Source organism: Juglans regia, chromosome 1 (assembly GCF_001411555.2).
Source record: "Juglans regia cultivar Chandler chromosome 1, Walnut 2.0, whole genome shotgun sequence".
In the NCBI taxonomy this organism is placed as follows: Eukaryota; Viridiplantae; Streptophyta; class Magnoliopsida; order Fagales; family Juglandaceae; genus Juglans; species Juglans regia.
Genome location: NC_049901.1, coordinates 24,876,807 through 24,894,181, shown reverse-complemented (window position 1 = coordinate 24,894,181; position 17,375 = coordinate 24,876,807). Strand labels below are relative to the sequence as shown.

At 36.9% G+C, this 17,375-nt stretch overlaps 3 protein-coding genes across 4 annotated transcripts; 1 reads left to right on the top strand and 2 right to left on the bottom strand.

Moving 5' to 3' along the window:
* Positions 1 to 4,050: 4,050 nt before the first annotated feature.
* On the bottom strand, positions 4,051 to 7,188 carry LOC108993647 (pentatricopeptide repeat-containing protein At3g58590). 2 transcript variants are annotated; one of them, XM_018968634.2, is made up of 2 exons: positions 6,858 to 7,188; positions 4,051 to 6,773 (listed from the first exon to the last, which is right to left on the bottom strand). In XM_018968634.2, the coding sequence occupies exons 1-2, from the start codon at positions 7,057 to 7,059 to the stop codon at positions 4,843 to 4,845; spliced, it is 2,133 nt and encodes a 710-aa protein (XP_018824179.1). In that variant the 5' UTR covers positions 7,060 to 7,188; the 3' UTR covers positions 4,051 to 4,842. The 2 variants fall into 2 exon arrangements, with proteins under 2 accessions (XP_018824179.1, XP_018824178.1); XM_018968633.2 differs by having other exon boundaries at positions 4,053 to 7,187.
* A 545-nt stretch (positions 7,189 to 7,733) lies between these two features.
* LOC108993664 lies at positions 7,734 to 9,697 on the bottom strand. The gene is made up of 3 exons (XM_018968649.2): positions 9,591 to 9,697; positions 8,521 to 9,229; positions 7,734 to 8,342 (listed from the first exon to the last, which is right to left on the bottom strand). The coding sequence occupies exons 1-3, from the start codon at positions 9,695 to 9,697 to the stop codon at positions 7,734 to 7,736; spliced, it is 1,425 nt and encodes a 474-aa protein (XP_018824194.2).
* An 86-nt stretch (positions 9,698 to 9,783) lies between these two features.
* LOC108993663 lies at positions 9,784 to 10,542 on the top strand. The gene has a single exon (XM_018968648.2). It carries the CDS (start codon positions 9,784 to 9,786, stop codon positions 10,540 to 10,542), a length of 759 nt encoding a protein of 252 aa, XP_018824193.2.
* The last annotated feature ends 6,833 nt before the right edge of the window (positions 10,543 to 17,375 follow it).

The following is a 17,375-nucleotide window of genomic DNA, read 5'->3' as shown; positions in this document are numbered from 1 at the left end:
AAGGACAAGGAGGAGATGAGGAAGATGTTTATTACCACTGGCCAAGAGAGTGTCTTTTACGACTGACACATGGACTTCCATACAGAACGTCTGCTACATGTGTATCACAGCACACTACATTGACAGTGAGTGGATTTTGCATAAAAAAATTATTGGTTTTAAAGAAATTGTGGATCATAAAGGTGCATCCATTGGGGCGAAGATGGATGATTGTTTAAAGGACTGGGGAATTCGAAAAGTGCTGTGTATTACAGTTGACAATGCCAGTGCGAATGAAACAGCAATTGATTGGTTTAAGCGGAACACGACGGTGAGAGATGATGTCATTCGGGCCCACGAGTTTATTCACGTTCGATGCTGTGCTCATATCATTAACCTCATAGTTGTTGAGGGATTAAAAGAGGTTCATGATTCCATAACCCGAGTCCGCAACATTGTACGATATGTGAGGGGTTCCCCTCAAAGGCTTGCCAAGTTTAAGGCAATAGCAGAAGATTTGAAGATTGAATGTTCTAGTATGCTGTGCTTGGACGTTCCGACTCTATGGAATTCTACATACATGATGTTGAATGTGGCACAGAAGTACCAAAAAGCATTCGAGCGGATGGAGGTCGAGGATGGGGGCCTGAGGTATGCTTTGTTGGAGCCAGCAGGACAGGGGCTCGGTGCGCCAGACGCACATGATTGGACCAGTGTGAGTTATTTTGTTGAATTTTTAAGAACTTTTTATGAGATAACCATGCGACTATCTGGATCCAAATATACGACTGCTAACTCATTTTTTAGTGAGCTCTCAGAGCTTCACTTCCAGTTGGAAAATAGTTGTACTGACTCTGCTGGATTGTTATCTGATATGGCTACGAGGATGAAGATCAAATATGATAAATATTGGGGGAATATTGAGAAGATAAATAGATTGCTATTTGTGGCTGTGATCCTTGACCCCCGAGTTAAGTTGGCCGTTCTAGAATTTTGGGTAAATTCCGTCCTCGGGGCAGTGAAGGCTGGAGAGTTTATTAGATTGCTAAAAAGTGATGTTGATGACTTATATCATCACTACAGTACTAGTGCTCAGCCTTCATCCGCAGTTGGTAGCTCCTCACATTCGAGGCCGACAGGATCGACAGTTCCCTCAGGTGATACTGACCCATCTGTAGGGGTTAGAGGCAATCGTGTCATACGGCAGTATCATCAACTCATGTCAACAAGGAATATTATGCATTGTACATCTGAGGTTGAACGATATTTTATGGAAGCTGTCGAGGCACCTAGTGATGTATTTCAGTTATTAACTTGGTGGAAAGTTAATTCCACCAAGTATCCAGTCCTTTCCCGTGTGGCCCGAGATGTGCTAGCCATTCCTGTCACTACGGTTGCCTCAGAGTCGACATTTAGCACTGGAGGTCGCGTGTTGGATGCTTATCGGAGTTCATTGTCACCGTCAACCGTGGAGGCCCTCGTTTGCACACAGAATTGGATAAGTGAAACGCCCATTAGACTAGATACCGTTGGCGTTGATGCCGAGAGCGATAGGCTTGAATCGGGTAAGTTTATATGCTTTTAAATGATGATTTAATTATTTTTAATGTTTCTAACTTCTACTTTTTATGATTTTATAGATCTAATTGTGAACCCTAACATAATTACCGATGATTGAGAGTTTGGAACGGACGCTACTTGAGAGTTGGGATGGAGTTGAGAGAACCTCCTTTCTTGGTAAGAATCAAATTATTCTTTTACCGTATATAATTTTTTATTATCAATTTTTTTTCATCTATTGATTGCTACTTTCTATCTTCATTTCAGGCGTGACCAATGGAACATTGGGGTTTGAGTGAAACCCGTGTTTAATTTTTATGTAGTTATATTTCAAGACTGAGTCATATTGTTATTACGTTATAAATGAGACTGTTATAACTTATGGCTGCATCATACATGTTATTTACTTTTTAAACTATTTATATAGTTATATTTATGTACTTATATCCCGAGCAAATACGTGGGATAAGTACTCTTTATTCTATAATTTATATTAGTACTTATCCATCATCTCTCAAAAGTTTATAATTTATTATCCAACTGAAATTAATCGAATTATACAAATTCATACCATCATTCTTTTCTATAAAATTTTAAATTTGTGTAATTTTCAACTCATGAGTCATGAGCACTTTTAAAACAAATTAAAAGTATAATCAAAATTCAGTAACAAAATCAGAACGAATATTTGTAGATGGTTAGCTTTTAAAAAAATATATATATGTTGCCCACTATCTGAAACGAAATTGAACAACAAAATTTAAATAATAATAAAAAAAAATTCTGAAATTGAGTTCGGAGTCGGAGCTCCGACCTCCGTTCGGAACTCCCTTACACTTAAGTATGTGTTAAGTTTGTCTCTTTTATATGGACTGGACTTAATGTTTTACATTGGGCTTGACTTTATTTTAATTACGGAGACTATTACATCATTTTTAAGTTGGGTTGTGCTTAACATTTTAAGTGGAGTTTAATTTTATTAAATAAATATATTAGTCACAAGCTCATTTTTATTAGAAAATGTTTAAAGAATTTGAAATGTATTTTAAAGTGTACTATTGAGCCTATTGTTTTAGTTATATTCTCCTTTGTCTATTTAGTCAGATTTTAATAAATTTATTAAGTTATATTTTAAATAGAAATAAAAAAATATGTTAAGAATATTTAAATTATATTATTATTTATTTGATTTCTTGTTTAATTATGTTAAATATAAGAAAGGAAAAACCTATTTTAAGATTTGAGGTTTTTATTACTTATTTTAATAGAATTGATTATATCTCAAAGTACTATACTAAGTTATATACTGAAAGTAAGAATATGCTATTAGTATTGTAAATAATTTAAGATATTAGTATTAATTGATTTTTGTGATAAACATAATATTTATTTGATTATATTTTACGATGTGAATTTAATTAAGTAGAATAGTTTACGAGCTACGAAGTGAAACTCAAAAAGCAGCACAACAAGGTAAATAATTTGATCACAAATTAAGATCATCACAGTTCAGTTTATATATAAGTATTATTCAAGTCAGTTCATTGACAGCCATTATTTATGAACCACTTATGTCATATGCAAACATGTCATCCAACATAGCATACGATCATGTTATTCCGCATCATGTTCAAATTCAGAAATTATATTTATTTATGTATTATGTCATGTATCTCATGTGTATAAAACACGCAAGTCATCTTAAGTTCAAGTGCAAGATAAGATTATATCAGTTAATCAGATGGCCATTCAGATGCATGATGCCAATGCAGTTCAGTTTCAGGGTGGATGTGCAAACCACAGACTCAAGTGTGGTCTACCATAATATGCCAGAATACTATCAGCGGCTCCCCTTGCTGCAGTGGGATGTGGAGCTGGTGCACAACCTCGTACACATGGTTAAGTGTGTTGGCCAGTCAGTTAAATTAGATCAGTCAGTTAAGTCAGTTAATTCAGATAAATCAGTCATGCATAGCATAGACATCAGTAGAAACGATCATAAATTTTAAGTTCTCAGCATGAAAAGTTTTATGAAAATCTTATGTTTATTATATTTACGTAGTGATAAATTTCTTGCTGATTCTTCGACTCATTTTAGTTTGTTTTCATGTTTTTAATCACCCAGGTGAGGATGATAAATACGAGCTGGCAGGCCAAGATTAGAAGGAGCAGTTGATTTAGTTCAGACTTTCAAGAATAAAAACTATTTTATGACATAAATTGTTTATTCTTTTTAAGATTTTGGAAGACAATTTATTAGACATTTTCTACAAAATAAATTCTATTTTCATTTATGAAATATGAGATCTTTTGTCGGGTTCATTTTATGAAAAACATGTGACACTCCTAGACTACTGGAAGCAATACTCGCCCGGTTAAACTCGAATCGAACTCGACTTATGAAAAAAAAAAAAACTCATCCGTGAAAGCAGATACTTGCTCGATTAATAAATGACACATACTGAAAAATCTCGACTCGACTCGGCTAAGGCTAGCATTAAGGCCCGCTCGTTTTTGCCTGAGTTAACTCGTTAGCTTGACTCGATTAAAACTCATTCCTAGTCTCATTCTATTATTAAAATATATAGGCATAAATCCAAAACAATCGTTTTTTGCCTTTCCTTTCATAGTCTCATACCTTTTTATAATAATTATCTATCACAAGCAGCACCCTCTTTCACAAAGCATCTTTGGAACCCTTCATTGAAAACACATTCAGCATTGCCAATTCAACAGCTAATGACTTCAACAGCCTCGGAAGATGGATGACATAAATAGAACCATGGTGCCTTGAAATCTAGAGTATACGGAAGAGACAGCCTCTTATCTTAAGTGGGGGAGGAGGGAGGAGGGAGGATCACGCTTGGCCAATACACGGTAAGAAGAACAGAAGATGGGTTAAAGTGTCAGGTGTTATGGATGTCACAAATCAAAGAGAAATATGGATAAGTGATGGCTCTTAATTTATTGACATGACATCATAAACCTGTACTCTGCAGAGCATATATCATCAGAATGTATATAACAGAAGGGTAATCCTCATATCGAGCAAGGAGACAGAGAAACATCCTTTGATTTGTTTCCCCGCTCTGTTTGGCTTCCATCCAGGTCAGCCTAGCACAGAGTCCACAGACTGGCCTTTACTAGCCAAAATCATCTATCCTCCCAAGAATATATCTTTTCGTGTAGTATCTGATGAATTGCAGACATTAGGCCTAACAGCAGATCAGATGAGAAGCATAACTCGTCTGCACAAATAAACAGTGACATTACCTCTCCAGGATATGTGTTATTGAGCTGATCCTAATTTACATGTCCCATTGTTTGGTCCTTTGCAATTTCTTGCCTCTTACAGCCTTCAAGGAAACTACGCCATATAATTGCATTTGGCAGGAAAGGCATGCTGAGAATCATTTTCTCTGCTTCCCTAACATGTCCATGCTTAGCCAGCAAGTCCACCATGCAATGGTAATGATCCATTTCGGGTTCAACTCCATAGTTCCTCAATTGTCCAAACAACTCCATCCCTTCTCTCACTAACCCACCATGTCTGCATGCAGTAAGCACAGCAATGAGAGACATCCTATCAGGCTTAAACCCCAGAAACTCCATTTCTCTGAACCTTTCTAATGCCTCCTGAGCATAACCATTAAGTCCAAAGGCAGAAATTAGAGCCGTCCAGGTTATGAGATTTTTATTTGTCATTTTGTCAAAGATTTTCACCGAACTTTCAACGCAGCCACATTTTCCATACATATTGATTAACACATTGCAAACAAATGTGTCGCAGCGATTGAAATTCCTCTTTGTCATGAGAGCATGAACAGAACTTCCTAAAGCAAGGTTGCAAATATTAGCACACACACTCAGAAGACTAACAAACGTGTAACCATCTGGATGCATGTAAACCATGTGCATGTGTTTGAAAAGCTCAAACACCACTTTGTAATCATTGTTGCGAGCACAAGCTGCAATCACTATGTTCCAAGATACAATGTCAGGTTCTTCAAGTAGAGAAAGTAACTTTACTGTTTCATTGTATTGACCATTTCTGTTATAAATCCCAGCAATAATATTAGAGGGTATAACAGAGAGTGGATCATTAGAAGTAGTAACGAAGACCAGGGCATCAGATATGATGTCGTTTTTTATATATGAGGTAATGAGATAGCTTGATACATACTCATTATTCTGGTATCCCATTCTTATAATTAAACCATGTAGCTGCCTCAGTTCCAATGCAATCGATGACCTAAGAACAGCCGAGAAGGAGAACTCATTAGGTTGGTAGCCCAATCGCAGCATATCTTGTAGCAAAAACATAGAAGTGGAAGAGCCTTTATTTGAGTAACCCAAAATTAAAGCATTCCAAGAAACTACATTCTTCTGATATATCTCATCGAAACAGCGATGGGCACTTTCCAATTTATCACATTTAGCATAAAAGTCAATTAATGCACTACCCACATAGACATCAGATTCCAAAGCACTCCTGATTGTTTTGGCATGGATGAATTCTCCATATATTGGAATCTCCAAACTTGTACACGAGTTAATCACACTTGCATACGTCAACTGGCTAGGAAAAACTCCACTCGTGCACATTTCCAAAAAGAGTTCCATTGCCTTTCCAGGTCTCTCATAATTTGCCACTGCGCCAATGATTGTATTCCAAGATACAACATCACAAATGGGCGTCGTCTTGAGTGTTCTCTCTGCAGAGAATATGTCAGTACATTTCACATACATATTGATAAGACAATTCACAACAGAAGCTTCATAATCAAACCCATTTTTAATCACTAGGCCATGTATTTGTTCCCCGTAATCCAAATCGTGTTTGCATGAAAATCCAGACAAAACACCAACAAAAGAGCATTCAGACAAAGCAGACTCAACCATCATAAGCTCTCGGAACAAAAAAACACAATGTTCAACAAACCCATGATGACCAAGGATAGACAACATTGAATTCCATGTTACCAAACTCTTACAAGGCATATCTTCAAATGCAAGAATTGCTTCTTCCACACGATCGTGCCTCCCAAACAAGCCCAACAAAGCAGTGCCGACAAAAGCTTCAGCATAAAACAGCCCATTCTTTATCACCAAAGCCTGCAACTGAACACCGCGATAAAGATCCAGTGCTCTACACGACAATAACCCACTCAACGAGAACTGTGTTGGCCGGAATCCACAACCCATCATCTCAGAAAACAAATTCCAAGCTTCTCCTACATCCCCATCTTTACTATAAGCACCAATTATCGTATTGTAAGAGATAACATTTCTGTGGGGCATTTTATCAAACAACTTACGAGCAAATGATAGTTCGCCGAACGAGGCATACAGCGAAACGATATTGTTGTATGGGAAGATGGGTTGGTTTGGGACTGAACCCATTGTGATAGTGAGGGCGTGGACGAGTTTTGTTGTACCGAGAGATGGCAGGGCCACGCATGCTTGAAGTAGTTGAAGAAGGCGGTTGTGGTGGTTGGGGATATGTCCAAGGAAGCACATGCAGTCACCGATGTTAGATGTGCGGATTGAACTCTGGATATTTGACGCATCACTGTAAAAGAATTAGACTGGCCCATAAAATGGGCACATGATTTTGCAATTAACGTTTATAATAGACGCATTGAATGATGGCATTCTTTTTTCCTTTTTTTCCCTCGGACTAACTAATGACGTGTAAACAGTTTTTGAATAAATCGAGGTAGTTGGTATATTTTCGATTCAAATTAAGCTTATTTAATAAATAAGACATTTTTAATATTAATATTGCTTCCAATATTAAATAAGTCAAATTCGAATAAGTTCGGCTCCATTCGGTTTAAATTTGTGAACAAATTTGGTATAAACTCGATTTAGCTTGTTAAAGCATATTTTATTAACAATTAATTAATTTATAATTTTTCTTATTTAATATATTTATTTATATTTCCAAAGTGTGTATAGGATAGGATATTTTGTTATAATTTTTTAATGGTAGATATAATATATTTTATCCTTATATAGATTATAGCTTATTGATATAATTATTAAATGAATGACTGGAGAAATAGTTACAAAATTAATTTTAACTAATTAGCTATAATTTATATCTATAGTACATATCATAATGTAAATTGTTAATAGTATTTATCTTTTTTTTTTCTTTTTTTTGAAAGATCCAGATTTCATTTATAGAATCAAGGAATACATGACTTATCAAACTGAATAACAGACATAACCTCTTGAGGACCATCCTCGATCCACACAGACTCACTTTCTAAATATAAGCCTAGTTTTGCAGCCATATGTGCAGCTTTATTTCCATCTCTTCTAACAAAGCATGTATCCCACCTAGCTTGAGCAGACATTAGGACTTGTATATCATCAATCAATTGACCCTCCCAAGATAGATCTGAATTGCATCCCTTAACCCCATCAATAACTTGCTTAGCATCATGCTCAAACAGCACCTGATGCATATTCATTTCTAGGCACAGTTGAATGCCACTCATGAGAGCATAGCACTCTACTGTGAATGCAGAACATACATAATAGGACCTTGGAGCAGACACTACAATCTCAACTTCCCCTCTAAAGTTTCTTACCACAATACCAAGGCCCATCAGACTGCCTTCAGCATCATAAGCACCATCAAAATTTAGTTTGCAAAAAGGCTCAGTTGGGGGATTCCATCTAATGACAGAAACCTGTTGAGGCAGCCTATCAGCAATGGGTATTGAGCATTGATACAAGTCATGAAATACCTCTATGTCAGATAATGCAGATCTGAGTAGAGTAGATGGACCCTTAAATGAATTTTCAAAAACAAAGCAGTTCCTTCTAGTCCATAATTTATAAAATATTGTAGCAACCTGATCCAAAATTATCACCTCCATTCTACTGAAAAGTTCTTCCCACAATAGCTTAAAATCAGAAAAAGTTTGAGTTCCATTTCCTTAGAGGGCTATCATTGTCTCCCCATACATCCATAGATGCAGGGCAGTTCCAAAGAACATGGATAACAGACTCCTCAACCCTCTTACACATTGGGCACCAATCCTCATCAACTATATGTTTCTTCCTCAGCATCTGTCTTGTAGGTAGTATATCATTTAAAGCCTTCCAAAGAAATTGTTTGATTTTTCCTGGAACGTGCAGCTTCCACATCTTCCTCCAAACCACATCAGTAGCCTCTGCATTTGATGACTCCCCCCTAGATTGCTTTGTCAAAACATAGTCCAGGAAGTAGGAACTTTTAATTGTGAAAATCCCTTTTGTGTTCCTAGCCCAAATCAGTCTGTCACTGATATTCCTCATATTGAGAGGAATATTGCAGATAAGTTGTGCCTCCTCAGAGTTAAACACTGCTCCCACTAGATTAGTCTTCCACCTGCAGGTAGCCTCATCTATAAGCTCAGCAACTGTAGAGTCATCATTTAACTGATTAATGGGTGATTGAACTTTGTAAGAGATAGGTTGTGGAATCCATTTGCCATGCCAGACTTTAATGGTATGCCCCTTCCCAAATCTCCATACTGCACCTGCCTTTACCAAGCTAATGGAGGACCAAATGCTCCTCCATACATGAGAAGGAGAGTAGCCTGGTTTAGACTCCAACACATCACAGTTTTTAAAATATTTACTTTTAAAAATCTGACACCAAGGAGTTTGGGAATTGAATTCATCTCCATACCTATATAGCCAATAATGCTTTATTAAAACTGTTCAAATTTCTGAAGCCAAGTCCACCTTTGTTCTTCACTTCCCCTAGCCTTTCCCAACTCCTCCAATGAATGCTATTGGTCCCTTTCTTATGACTCCACTAGAAACGAGAAAACATAGCCTCAATCTCTTTTAACAAACCAAATGGGAGTCTAAAGACACTCATAGTGTATGCAGGAATTGCTTGCAACACACTTTTAATAAGAATTTCCTTCCATGCCGAGGATAACATCTCAGATTTCCAACTACTCAATCTCCTCCAAACTTTCTCCTCCAAGTGTCTAAAAGTGTTGTACTTTGATCTTCCTACCATAGTAGGCAGGCCTAAGTACCTATTGTAGTTCCCACACAGCACTCCATTGGTGAAATCAACAATCGGCTCTTTTTCTTCCAAGTTTGTGTTGGGACTGAAAATAATAGAAGTCTTTTGCTTATTCATTGTCTGACTAGAAGCACTTTCATACAAGCATAAAATCTGCTCAACAGAACGCCATTATTCTTGCTTAGCACCATATGAAGCACCATATGAAGAAGACAGCATTCCTGACAGAGCAAGTTAGTGCTCTAATTGAGCAGTGGATTCCTCCCGAGTACAAGGATCTTGGTTGTCCAACCATTGCATGCAGCATTGGAAATTATGAGTTTGGGCAAGTTTTGCTAGATTTAGGAGCTAACGTGAATCTAATGCCATATTCTATTTATTTGCAGTTGGGATTAGGAGAAATCAAACCAACCACTGTGGTATTGCAATTGACTGACCTTTCATTCAAAGTATCTCGGGATATGGTAGAGGATGTTCTAATTCAAATTGAAAAATTTTATTATCCTGTTGATTTCCTAATCCTTGACACTAGCTTTGTTGTTGTTACTACTTCTAAAATTCCATTGATTTTAGGTAGGCCTTTCCTTGCTACCACTAATGCTCTTATTAATTGCAGGAATGGGCTCATGAAGCTGTCTTTTGGAAACATGACTCTCAAGGTGAATATCTTCCATATTGCAAAACAGCCAGAAGATAATGACGAGAGCCACCAGACATACATGATTGACTCACTCATGGATAGGGGAGTTTCTATAGCTCATGATTTTGATACCCTTGAGTATTTTCTTGTTAATTCTGAGTTTGATTCTATCAATGATCCATCTGATGTAGTTGATATTTGTGTTATTTTTTATAGAACGCATGATTATGGCACTCGAGCATGGCAATCGAAGTTTGAGGAGTTGTCTGAGAAAGGTGAAAAACAAATTCCTTCAAGTGTGAAAGCACCCAAAGTTGAATGAAGCCTTTGCTTAAGGGTTTAAAGCATGCTTTCCTTGGTCCAAGTGATACTTTTCATGTTATTATCTCGTCTGAATTGTCTGAGTCTCAAGGTGAGAAATTAATTTAGACCCTAGGTGAGCATAAGTCGGCCTTAGGTTGGAGCATTGCTGATATAAAAGGTGTTAGTCCCCTAGTTTGTTCTCATAAAATTAATTTGGAGGAAGAAGCTAGCCCTCGTAGAGACCCCCAGCATAGGCTTAATCCTACTATGAAAGAAGTGGTGAAGAATAAAGTGTTGAAACTATTAGATGCAAGAATGATATATGCTATTGCTGATAGTAAACGGTTTGTTTTGTGATAAGTGTAGTACTTCTCGGTCTGTTGCTCATTGGTTGGTTCTTCTTCCTTTGTTTTGTCCCAGTTTTGTGTACTTGACGAGTGCACGAAAGTGCACTCTAAATATCCTATTATTGGAATAAAATGCTAAAATGTGAATAGAAATCATAGGAATTAATGTGTATTCTTGAATTGAGTTTTTATTTCCTTTGGGATACTCCTGAGCATATTTTTATATTTAATTTCAGAGTCTATAAAAGAGCAAGTCCAGACCCAGTTAAATTCAAAGGAATTTCAAGTGGACAAGACGTTAGAACAACCTAAGAACTTTCAAGGAGTATAGGACTCTTCAAATAAGGATAATGATGGGGTTTGAGAGTAATTCGGATCAAAAGTAATAGTCAGTCCGAAATTTGCTAGAAGATAGCCTGTACATACTTTAGTATTTTGATTATAGATTTTCGCTCAAATATCGAATCGATGAGATTCTTCATGCATTGGAAATGCTACAAAGTTCTCTCTAATAAGGATTTCTAAATTCAAAATCCTGAAGTGCATACGTGGCTGCAAAGATGAGTCCTAAAATTTAAACAATTTTGTATGCGGGGGAATATAAAAGATATTAGGGTTTCTTTCCTACCCTATATAAGCATTTCATTAGTACGAAATTGGGGATTCATAAAGGGGAGATGGCTCAATGTTGAAGGAGGAAGAGAGGAAATTAATTGCCATGGCTGTCGTTTGCTTTATTTTTCTTTTGAGATTTTTGTTGTCCATTATATTTATGGGTAACTAAATTCTTAAGTTGGGCTAGAGATGAACTTGCACAGTAGATGATATTTTTATTTATTTTTAATTTATGTATTTGATTTTCAATTACTAAAACTATAAGACCCAGCATTGCCAGACCCCTTTGAACTGGTGCGTTACTTTGAGCCTAAAATGTTTTGGCAGTATATTTTATTTTATTTTATTTATTTTATTTTTTTTTATTTTCTTTTAGTTGATTAGAGACCCGAAGCTTTAGATGAAAGCAATACATTAATCTCGTTCAGAGCCTAGCCGTGAGATCGCGCGGGTCTAGACTTCATCGCACGGCTTCCAGCTAGTTCTATTTCATGCACGTCCATCCTTTCCTTTTTAATTAGGTTTGTTCTACTTTCTACTTATAGTTATGTATAAGTTTAAGTCTTCTCAACCCTAGTTCATGTGCCGCAGCCCTCATTTCACGCCTCAGCACATTAGAACCGTGGCCATTGCACCCGTCCCTACCCTCAAGGCTCCAAACCGCAAGCCTCATTCAGCAGCCCAGCTACCCGCACAGCCATGCCAAGGCGTTTTTCTCCGCCGAACGCTGTCCATGCACACGGAACGACAACCACACAAAGTCCACCTCTCAAGCCGGGCACCACCACCCTCTCCGTGTAAACACCATCTCGGTTGTACCTCCGAAAACAGAGCACCATCCCAGCCCGAAAATCCCCTGTTTTAGCCACCCGAAACAGAGGTTCTAACACCAAACCATTGTACTGCACCATTCAATCCAAGCCGTCGCCTCTCGCTCGGAAAGAGGGCGCTGGACGCCCACAGGCCACCTCGGTCGTAACCACCTCCCACGGTGAGCATCTCTTTCGGTCTGCACACTTCTTTCTCTCCGCCTCTTGCTCGCTCACCTTACTCTCTCTTTTTCTCTCGTGCTCAGCCCAGCTCGACGGCCTCCCCACTGCGTTCCTGCTCTTTAGTCGCGCCACCACTGTCCCGCCAGCCAGCCATCGCGCCGTACTCCTCCATGCTCGCCTCGGTCTCCTGGGAGTAAGCCCCTGCCATCGCATGTCCGGGTGTTGTGATCCTCTAGTTTTGGTTCTTATGATATATATATATATATATATATATTATTAACCTAATAGTTGAATATTATTACTGGTTTACCCTTAGTGTATGTTCCCGATTCATACTTTCGAATGAGGGATCTATTTGAGTTTATGTCATCTGGGTTTTGTTTTAAGTCTCATAGAATATTGTATTTTTGTTGTAGATGATATTTTAATAATATTGTCAGCTAAAGAAAGTAAACCTATTTTTTAAAAGGAGTTTTCATGACGTATTTTATAAGATTTTTTTTAGTAGTTAAAGTATCCTATCAATTTGTAATGCGTTTTTGGTATTTTAGATATTTTAATATTACTATTCATTGAGTTCCGTAATTATTATAATACTTATTCGATTAAATTATTGTTCAATACGAATTCGATTTAGTGGATATCGATGGTTTAGGGAAATGATGCTATTTTGAGGGTATGAGGACTTTAAGTTTGAGGAATTTAAAATAGGGTATTCTAACATTTTTGGCTTATGTATTGAAGTATGTGATCGACTGAAAATTTACGAAAATTACGTGATTTTATAGGTGAGGATTAATATGTTTGTTCGGCACTTTTGAGGAAAATTTTCGAGAAGCTAAGAAGTCTAGGTAAGCGGGGTTCCTATACTGGATTTGCATAAAAAGAAATGAACTGAGGTTGGTTTGTAAAAATGTGCATGTTGTTTTAAAAAGAAAAAGTGAAAAACAACCTCAGTATATGTTTTGCATTCCCTCATGAGATACGAATGAAAGAGAAAAGAAATGTTTTTGACATGAAATGTGTAGACATGACCAATATTTGACATGTTTCTGAAATAAGCAAAAGAGCGAATATGATATCATTGAAATTTTTATGCATGTGATATGAAATGATTTGGATCTATTTTTGATCAAATAGAAATGATATGAATATGTTTCGCACGTGTTTTGATATGATATGGATATGATAAAACTTTGGCATACTTATCTGTTCTGAATATGGTTATGATATGATGATACTGTTCACGTGATATGGTTGGTACCACCATGATATGATATGAGTGCACCCACTTTGGAAACAAAGTGGTCTTTTTACGTGTTCTTTTGTAACATCCCGATCCTATATCATTAGAGACAATTACACGAATATTTTATTAGGTTTGATAATTAGATTATTATTATTATTATTATTATTATTATTATTATTATTATTATTATTATTATTATTATTATTATTATTATTATCAGATTTTACGTTTGTTATTTTTAATAGGATTATTATTTATATTTTTGAATTAAGTGAAATATTTTTATGGCATCCAAGCCCATGAAGTCAGGAATCAGTTTCCACGTTAGACTCGTTCTCAAACTCTCTTGCACGTACGTCTTTTCTTCTTATTCATTAGGGTTTCATGGGTCTATATATATAGAACTCGTTTAGATGTAAATGTCTTCAACCCAGAGCTAGGGTTGCCGCAGCCACTGCATGCAAACCATCTGCACGACAGCAATGGCCTCCTTCCCCAAACCTGGCCACCCACACGGCAACCAGCGTGCCTCCCTGTCCAGAAACCAGCCGCGACAACTCCACGCCACCACCAGCCATCACAGTAGACAGCAGACCATCCTCAGCGGCCAAGGCACGCCGCAACAGCAACGGACGTGGAGAAGCCTCTGCTTCTCTTCCACGGTAACGACCACACGGACTCACACGGACTCACCTCTGTCTAACACTCACGAAACAGAGCAAGCCCATGCCATAGCACCGGGCACCACTCAGTGAGACGCAGCAACCGGAAAGGCCACTAGTCGACGACGGAACCACCATCAACCACGGCGACTCCAAGCTGCCCAGATCACGCCGAAGCCACCACCGGCCACCATAGAATTCATCGGACGCACCTCTGTTTTGCACTTCCGAAACAGAGCAACCGAACCACTGTTTTGCCGGAGTCCACCACAGAAGACATCGGAGCACCACCCATGGTGCCAGAAACCGCCGACCAGCTCTTCCCCGTGGCATCTACTCCATCCCGGTTGGCCTTCGACCCTCAGCCACCCAGCTCTGTGCGTGCGCCTCCCTCTCTCTCGGTTGCACTGCCGCATGGTTCTTTTCCTTCGGCGTCGCACCACCACAGTCGAGCCCCAGTCGCGCCGCCGTGACCCCCGCCAGCAACCCAGAACCACCGCACGTCAGCTTATCTCTCGGTGAGCCCTTGCTTCGCGCGTCTCTCTCTCCCGAGCTCTCTATTTTTCTGCTGCAGAGTATATATATTTACGTATTTGCTTTAGGTTTCAGTTTAAGTGTTAGTAGATGAAATTACAAGTATGCCCTTTCTAATCTAGTATCTTGAAGCAGTGTTTTTAAGTATAATTATATTTATAACCTTACGTTTAAGTATATGTTAATTATGTATATTGTTATGTCATTTTTAATTAAAGTTGAGTTTAATATTTCAAGTTGAGTTTAATTTTGTTAAGTAAATATATTAGTCAAATGCTCTTTTTATTAAGAAATTGTTTAAGGAATTTAAAATGTGTTTTGAAGTACATCATGAAGCCTATTATTTTAGTTAGTTTTCTTTTACCTATTTAGTCAGACTTTAATGAAATTATTATGTTATATTTTAAAAAGAATTAAGGAATATGTTATGAGTTTTGAATAATATTATGATTAAGTCTACTTTTATTAATCGAAGGCTTTCACCAATTATTTTAGATTTATATATATTTATATACAGTTAAATTATATTTGAAAGATTAGATATCATATTTCAGCAGTAAGAGTTGTTAATTTATTTTGAACGATTTATTAAATGATATTAATATACTAGATTTCTCATATTATTTAATAATTATGTTAATAAATGAAAGTTATTTTAAGAATTTAAGTTTTATGACGTATTTAAAATAGCTCAAGTATTTCTACTAAGTTTTAATATGTTATTTGTATTTAAGTAATTTAAATACTATGAATTATTGATTTTAGTGTTAAACAAATATTTGTTTGACTATCTTTTAGAATTCTGAATTTAGTTAAGTAAGATATTAGTATTTATTTATTTCCAAACAATTTAGTGATAGTTATTTATTGAATATAGGTCACAAGTTACGAAATATTATTCAAGAAGAAACGCAGCGAGGTAAGTAAATTTGATCATAAATTAGGATCATCACAGTTAGCTTATATGTATGTATTATTCAAGCCAGTTCTTTGATAGCCATTATTTATGAACCGCTCATGTACAAGCATGTCATCCAGCATAGCATATGATCATGTCATTCCGCATCATGTTTCAGTTTCAGAAATTATAGTTATGTATGTATTATGTCATGCATCTCATGTGTATAAGACACATAAGCCATCTTAAATTCAAGTGTAAGATAAGTTCAGATCAGTTAATAAGATGGCCATTCAGATGCATGGTACCAATGCAGTTCAGTTTCAGGGTGGTGTGCAAGCCACGAACTCAGTCGTGGTCCACCATAGTATGCTAGAATACTATCAGCAGTTCCCCTTGCTGCAGCGGGATGTGGGGCTGGTGCACAACCTTACACACAGGGTTAAGTGTGTTGGCCAGTCAGATAAGTAAGATAAATCAGTCAGTTAGTTCAGATAATTCAGTCATACATAGCATAAGCATTAGCATGAACAGTCATGAATTTTAAGTTCAGCATGAAAGTTCTTATGAAAATTTTATGTTTATTACGTTTTCGTTATGATAGATTTCTTACTGAGTCATCGACTCATTTTAGTTTATTTTCATGTTTTTAATTACCCAGGTGAAGATGATGATTACGAGCAGGCAGGCCAGGAGTAGAAGGAGCATTTTAGTTTTGTTCAGACTTTTTAAAATAAAATGTGTCTTTTATGATGAATTTATTCAGTTATTTCTTTAATGTTTTTGGGAAGACATTTTTTACTAGACCTTTTATTTCATAATAAATTACTTCAGTTTATTTTTCAATTATGAAATTAGAGAATCGCTTGCCGGGTTATTTTTCATGAAAAATACGTGACACACCTAGCCTACGGGAAGGGGGTGTTACATCTTTCCTGTGTGCACACTCGGGGCTCCGAGACTGAAAAAGGGGAAGTTCACCACATGATACTGCCTGGTTTGGCCACCGGGGATAGCATAACCCTACCACAGGGGTTAAACATGGTATATGATATGATATGATAAGATGAATATGTTCAGTTATGTTATGCCAAAGCGTTTTTGAATATGAAATGGATCCTCAAATATGAATTGTTGACTTGAGTATGAAATGCTTGAAAAGTCGCTCTGATTTTCTGATAACACGTTTTCTGAGATCTGTATATAAAAATAAAATGTTTTGTTTCTGCATATTGAACTTTCTGAAAAGGCTCATGTTTACATGCTAGTATATGTTCTCTACTTACTGAGTTGTTGATAACTCACCCCTTATCTCCACAATATTTTTCAGATGATTTGAATGTTTCAGTTGAGGATCAAGGATATAGAGCATGGGTGAGAAGAGTTAAGAATGATGGTTTAAGCATAGAAGGTTTATATGGGTATTGAGGATTTTCATTCAGTAAGCTTGTTGTGCTCTGATGATGTGATTTGTTGGGAGATTGATGTTTATATTAAATTTTGTATCGTCTTAGAATAGTTATTCTGGAGTAATTGATGTAAATATATGAGTATT

Excerpts from the sequence above, each read along its gene's own strand:
- LOC108993663 (XM_018968648.2), top strand. The coding sequence starts at position 9,784 with ATGAAGAAGACAGCATTCCTGACAGAGCAAGTTAGTGCTCTAATTGAG.
- LOC108993664 (XM_018968649.2), bottom strand. The coding sequence starts at position 9,697 with ATGAATAAGCAAAAGACTTCTATTATTTTCAGTCCCAACACAAACTTG. Across the intron at positions 9,230-9,590 it reads CTGTGTGGGAACTACAATAG|GTATGGAGATGAATTCAATT; the intron begins GTACTTAGGCCT and ends TTGGCTATATAG. Across the intron at positions 8,343-8,520 it reads ACTGCCCTGCATCTATGGAT|GGTCCATCTACTCTACTCAG; the intron begins GTATGGGGAGAC and ends AATTCATTTAAG.
- LOC108993647 (XM_018968633.2), bottom strand. The coding sequence starts at position 7,059 with ATGTGCTTCCTTGGACATATCCCCAACCACCACAACCGCCTTCTTCAA.